The 6478-nt window shown below is 52.7% G+C and overlaps 1 protein-coding gene across 1 annotated transcript; it reads right to left on the minus strand.

The window, feature by feature from the left end:
• Positions 1-575: 575 nt before the first annotated feature.
• LOC113208013 (uncharacterized) lies at positions 576-3458 on the minus strand. The gene is made up of 4 exons (XM_026424841.2): positions 3276-3458; positions 3029-3171; positions 1975-2466; positions 576-1893 (listed from the first exon to the last, which is right to left on the minus strand). The coding sequence occupies exons 2-4, from the start codon at positions 3167-3169 to the stop codon at positions 1063-1065; spliced, it is 1464 nt and encodes a 487-aa protein (XP_026280626.1). The 5' UTR covers positions 3170-3171; positions 3276-3458; the 3' UTR covers positions 576-1062.
• Positions 3459-6478: the final 3020 nt, after the last annotated feature.

Genomic DNA, 6478 nt, shown 5'->3' on the forward strand with positions numbered 1-6478 from the left:
CCGCAGCGCCCGCTCCAGCGCGCAAACAAAAACAGGTCCCGGCGGTGCTGGGGCGAGGCCGCTGCCCGCGGCCCGCGGCTGGTCCGAGGCGTGCACGTCGGCGAACACCGTGGAACGCCGGCACTGCGCGGACTCGACGATCGTCGTTGGCACACACAAGGAAGCGTCAGCTGGTGTTATTCGACTATGCTAGCAAACAGGAGACGAGCCAAGTCAACCGTGACCAATAACGGCGTGCTTTGCACGTGCACACTTACAACCGATGTTTTGTTATTATGCTTTCATATATTGTGCCCTAGGAGGCTGCCGAGCAGCACCTCTATCCTGGACAGCCAACAGGCGCGTATTAGGTCGCGATTAGACAGCCGCCTATAGATGGGCAATTTGACCCTCAAAACCTGCTGCATGTAGGTAGGCAAGGCAACTTTCGATACACCGCCCCCTCTCACCACCCCCTATTTATATGCCTCAGACTACAAGCGTGAGCGGCTTTCACGCGGACCGATATCCAGACATAACGCGCGGCTGCCTTTAGACGATCAGGCTAGATGTTTTTATGGAAAGTACCCCCTAAAAAAGATTATTAATTTTATTCTCACAAGTGCAGAGCATCAATAACTGTTCAAAATAAAAACAAAAATATTTACGGGTTCTTACAGGGTAAAAAAAGTGCGTTGCAGAGACAACTTTGACTGTATAGTACAGCAACGATTAGCTCACGCCGCTACAACTGCACGGAATAAAATGACTTTGTTGTAGGATCAACTCTGTATGGTGGGCTAAATTCGGTAGCTGGAATCGAGAATCCGATACCCCCAACCGAAAGTCGGTTGTCACGACCGAACACTTGTACAAATAGAACAAACACCAGCTGGGTTCTATTCGTACGAGTGTCCGATCGTGACAACCAACTCCCCGTTGTGAGTATCAGATTTTCGATTACAGCGATCGAATTAAGCCTACCAAATAAAACTAATCCCCACAGCAGTCTTTTTTTCCGTGCGCGACATGTTGTCAATGGTTGACAAACAGATTACTAGTAGTCATATTGAGGCATTTCCCCTACAGAACAGGCATGTAACAAGTATAGCAAATCACTTGGACGTGCGAGGGCAAGAAGCTCTTGAAGGTCCGACACTGCAGCAGGCAGCCAGCGACCTGGTTTGTGCATGGGTCGTCTCGTGGTCGCTCAAGGACGAGACGCCGCAGGGCGTGCAGGCCTGCCAGGTCCTCGCCGAGGCCGGGGTAGTAGAAACCTTTTTTGACTTTCTCATTGACACTACAGACTACCTGAATCTCCTCTACAGAGGAGGCGTAGGCGTGGATAAGCGACATCATGGTAGCCTTATGCGGTTGGTTCAAACAGACTCCAAGCCACCTCAGGGCTCCATGCTGCGAGGGGGCGAAGTTCATATTTGGGCCGAGGTAATCGTGCACGGCCAGACTGTGCAACCTGGACATGCGCTCCAGACATCGCAACTGATTTTCTCTTGGATGCTGTATCGCGAGTTCTTCGAGCTGTAATGGAAGATCCGGAAAGACCCCGTTCACCTCTCTATCGCATCTAACTCGTAGTCTTTTGAGTGATGCCATTTCCATCACTTCCACCATAGCACTAGGCTGTGCTCGATGCCGATGCTCGACTGGAGTACCGAATACGCCTCCGATCTGCAGCTCCTCGAGGTGCGGTGCTACAATACGCAGCAGCTCCTCCAGACCACCAGCGTAGGAGCTAATTAGGCAACGCACATTTCTCCATCGTAGACTGTCTCGAAAAAGGTCAGTAAAATTTAAATGACCATTTTTAAAGTCATCTTTCGTTGTTTGTAGAACAGTGGTAGTTGGCGGTCCCACGTAAACACCAGGCGTGGCAGGAAAAGGGGCGACGTCAACCTGAAGAGAGCTGATATAAGCAACAAACCGAAGCGAACAACCCGAATCACACCTATCCCGGTTGACTAGTAAGTGGCTTACCTTCTCCAGCTGGTCGTCTGCCCGCAGCTGCAGCAAAAGAGGGCGCAACATGTCGCTGAATCCACCGAGCTGCGAACAGGCCCTCCAGGTGGCACCATCCGCCTCCACCGCAACCACGCTGCACTCGTTGGCGGTGAGGAGGCGCAGGTTGTCCTCCAGCTTCCCCGCCAGCTGCAGCTGCTCCGCCACCGGGTCGCCGCCTTCAACGCCAGCCGCCCCCCGCCCCCGCTGCACCTGCAGCTCCAGGGCCTCCTCCACCTGGCGGAGCTGGGCGACCGACGAGTCTAGCTGGCGGTTGAGGGCCTCCACGGCCTTGGGCACCACCAGCTGCAGCAGCTCCACCACCTTCCGCCCTGCCTCCACGCCCCGCCGCAGCCGCTGAACCTCTGCCCCTTCTGTCCTGGGCTTCTTGAGAGGAGGCGCGCCGGCGTTTTCAATCAGGCGGATCAATGCGATGCTGTCGGGCAGGTCGGCGGGGTCGCCGTTCAGGTCCTGTAAATTTTTTTTTTTTTTAAGTTTTAATGACTTTTTATTTCTAGGAAAGTTCGATTTTACATTAACAAGATCTAGTTCATAATCTTTTGTTTCTTCTTCCATTTTTGCAAAACTTCTGTAGTAATTTAGATCATCTCTATCTAATCTACCACAGTCAGGATTAGATTTCTATTGAAACACTAATATCGAAAGAATTAAACACGATGACTAATGATGGACACAAACTCTATCCCCTTAAACTCTCCAGTTACGAACATGCCTAAAAAGCTAAACAGTTTGATTAACGGTTAATTGAACTATAAAATTTAACAATCTATCTACTTTATTCCCCCGATTATCAGAGGAAATGAAAATAATTATTTCCTATGATAATCGGTCAAATAAAGTAGATAGATTGTTAAATTTTACAGTCCAATTAACCGTTAATCGAACTCTTTAGCTTTTTAGGCATGTGCGTAATGCATTGATCAATGCATAAAAACTTAAATCACAATCACAGATCCACTGCACAAAATATTATGTTGCTATTTTAACGGATTTTTAATTTGTATTTACTGACGTTTCTGCAAAGTGGACACTTTCTCCCCAAGGCAGGATTCTGCACACATTCATTACAGATAGTGTGCCCACAGGGCAAGTTCTTGGGGCGGTGGAGGTGCAGATCGAATTGCATAAAACATATGTCACACTGGAGTTCCATCGCTGAAACACAAAGATAAAACGATTGTCATGCTTTGAGAAGATGTGCTGACTGAATCATCAACGCTTCCTTTCCAAGCCAGTTGTGACAGGTAGGACAATCATACCTCTAGCAAGTACAAGGACAAGAAAACAGGGGGAAAAAAATCACTGTATACTGTTTTTCTTTAAGTAATACGACAACACGACAGTTTAAAATTCGGTGACAATTCAAACAAAGGGTTAGGTTAAGAGGTTATGAACATGTTCATCCATCCCATCAGAACACGCCGCGCCGAATCCAGCTCCCCCCTGGCTTTCATTGGTCGGGCGCACAAGGCGGTGGGGTGACGGTGACAGCTGCTTCTCTGCTAGTGTTTTCAATTGGGCGGGTATGTTCGAACATTTTAGCCAGACTCCATCTGGAAAAGCATTGGTTGCGGGTGGGGTGGGGTGAGGGTGGGGGTCTGAAATTTTAGGCCTACTCACTGTTCGGCCGAGAGGGTGATATTGATGTGTCTCTCAACAACAACAACAAAAGAAACACTAAAATTTTGGGGCTGCATGTAAGGTTGGCGGCGGGAAGCTCGCTGTTCGCCTTCCATGCTGTCTCGTCCCGCCCTCGAAAACACCCAACTCGGAGAGTAGTGTATTTCGGCTACCGGAGTTTGAAGAAGAATATCGGGTAGAAGGTTACTGATTTGTAGAGCCTTTTAGTCCTACCTCCAGCATTGACGTAGGCCCGGGAAGCTCTCGACCAGTCGGTATCGTTTATGATCTGTATCTGCTATTTTTCTTCCCCCGTTATAGCCGAAATTCACAACAGAGGTGAGCGGGTCTCCGTATAGGTCCACGGCCGCCCGGCGCTGCAGGCCGGCCCGCGACACAGTGCCGTACGCGGGCTGCCTACCCACCAGGCGCTCGGTCCTATGGATAGTGACGATAGAGACAAACGGTGCGAGCCCCGCCTGCGGCGCCCGCGCGCATGGTCATGGACAAAATCGTTGACGATGTCGTCTGATATTCAGTGTGGTATCGTGTTTTTGTGTTTGGGAAAATTGGAAGATGGCGCCACCACCGTGGGCACGTGCGATATTGGCACGTCCGGTGTGGGCACGCCGAGTATGGGTACACCCGGTGTGGGCACGTCCGGTGTGGGCACGCCGAGTATGGGCACGCCTGGCGAGCACGCCGCTCGCACCTGCCCGGTGCAGACCAATTAATTCCCAGCTTGGCCGGGCCTTGGCCGGGGGTGGTCGATCGGGCGATGCGGGCCGAGCTGCTTCTCGGATGGACGCGCGCGCGGGCCGGCCGCCGTGCCTCCCCGTATCTGTGCCGAGGCGGCCACCGAGTTACGTTGGTGTGGAGAGCCCCCCAAAATCCTCTACCCCTCGTCTCATGCCCACACTCCCCCCTCCCCCCCTTCCCGCTCTCGGCCCGATGGCGCCAGCTGTGCATGGTCCAGGTACACCCTACCCAGGCCGCTATTCCAAAATAAATCGACGGAGCAGTTTCCCCGAGAGTTTCCGGCGGGGGATCGGCAATGGACGATTATGTTGATACTGGCATTCGGTCCTGCTCAGGTACATTTATTTCGTACAAGAGTCATGAGTTCAGTCAAGAAGTTTTCCAGGCTCTCTGAATGGCGTTCATTAACCACCATAATTCCAGACTATCCGCCCTCATTTCTCCACTCAGCGGTGGGCAGCCCACTGGGCTGGCGGGCCTCGAGGCTGGACGTACCCCCCCTCCCCTTCTCCCCTTCCGTCGGGACCCCCGCGGTGTGCCGGGGGTGTTGTTGATGGATTAAGAAGGCGCTGCGGCTGAAGGCACTGCAGGAGAAAAATAACAGTCCCCCTCTCATAGCAGCTGCTAAGCTGGAAAACAAACTGCGTGGAAATGTATCCCCTCCCTCCTCCACTCTCCTCACAGTGTTACTTCATCTGGCCATGTCTTTTTTCCCTCCTCCCCCCTCTTGTTGTTCTTGTTTGCCGCTCGTTCTGATTCACTCCTTTCCCTTTGAGGCTGGCCCGGCCCCTCCTGACGTCGACACTGCCGCAACTTCGTTGTCCGGCGCATCGTGCCGCCCTGGCCTCTGTGCTCATTGCACTGTGAAACCCATGTCAGTGAGTATGAGATGCAATACAAAACGGAGTGGCCAACGTCCTCCAACAGCAGCAGCCTCTTGCGGGGTCTCCAGTCCGCCCGCTCACGCCTCCAGGCGGGCTGTTTTCCTTGCACTAATAAGCTGATAATGCCCGGCGCCTGGGCGGCCGGGCGCAGATCAGCGAGATATGTAGGAAACCCATAAGAGTTTCAGATTTGCCAAAACCTCTTCATAAAAATGGAATCTCACTTCAGAATGCTGCCCACTGCCCATGCTCACCAGACCTCATTCCGCAGCCCCATCCGCAATTATTCAAGTATCCGAGTCGCCGCTTTCCCCCTTTTCTCGGAGCCCGCCGGGCCTCAGGGCCCTAGCCTCTCCCTCAAGGGCCTCGAGGACGTGTCTAATTAGACGAAGCGATAATGGCGAAAGATGTCATCCCCTCCGGGCCCAGGTCGGGGCGGTGCTTTCGCGAGTGAAAGAGAGGCTCCGACGACGCCCTTAAGCCCCAGGTAAGGCGGCCCGCCCGCGCCTGTGACGGGCAGGCGATTATATGGAAAAGGCCGCCCCTCCGCTGTCATTACCGCGATCGAAAGCTCCGGCCGGCCCGGAGGGGGACCCGGAGGGTGACGGCGGGAAAGGCAGCTGCTAGAGGCACCAGGCCGGCGCAGTCTATAAAGACAGAAGAAGCGGCTGGACGAGAAATCGCGGAGCGCCCGACGAACACCGACACCCCTCACCGAGTAGGAGCGTGGTGTGAATGAACTACCCCTTATTACTCGTAAATGTTCGCTATAGGGAGTATGACCGGGTAAAAGGATCTGATGACGAACTGTAGTCAGAACTTTAGTAGTTTCGTCATTCAGTTTATGATCAGTTTTTCCCGTTTTGTGGCTGTGCGTCCGAAATAACTGCAATTAAACTATCCAAATCTGCTACTATACATATACAAACTACTATAGTTTAACTACAGTTTTCGGCTGCAGTATTGAGTACGGACGGATCATTACCGGGACAATCTCATGACATATACATAGACTTCTCTAAGATAGCGCACTGGAAGCTATTTTTCAACAAAGTGTGCCCTACATGTGGACCACACTGCTGCCACTGCACGGACGCGTGCCGGGCTTCTCGAGCAAGGCGACGGCGCACGCCTCGCAGCCACCACAGTGGCCGGCAAAGCGCTCTGCCAATACGTCACATTGAGAGGGGGGAGGGGGG

The sequence above is a fragment of the Frankliniella occidentalis genome, unplaced genomic scaffold (assembly GCF_000697945.3).
Source record: "Frankliniella occidentalis isolate FOCC.00 unplaced genomic scaffold, Focc_3.1 Scaffold36, whole genome shotgun sequence".
Lineage (NCBI taxonomy): Eukaryota > Metazoa > Arthropoda > Insecta > Thysanoptera > Thripidae > Frankliniella > Frankliniella occidentalis.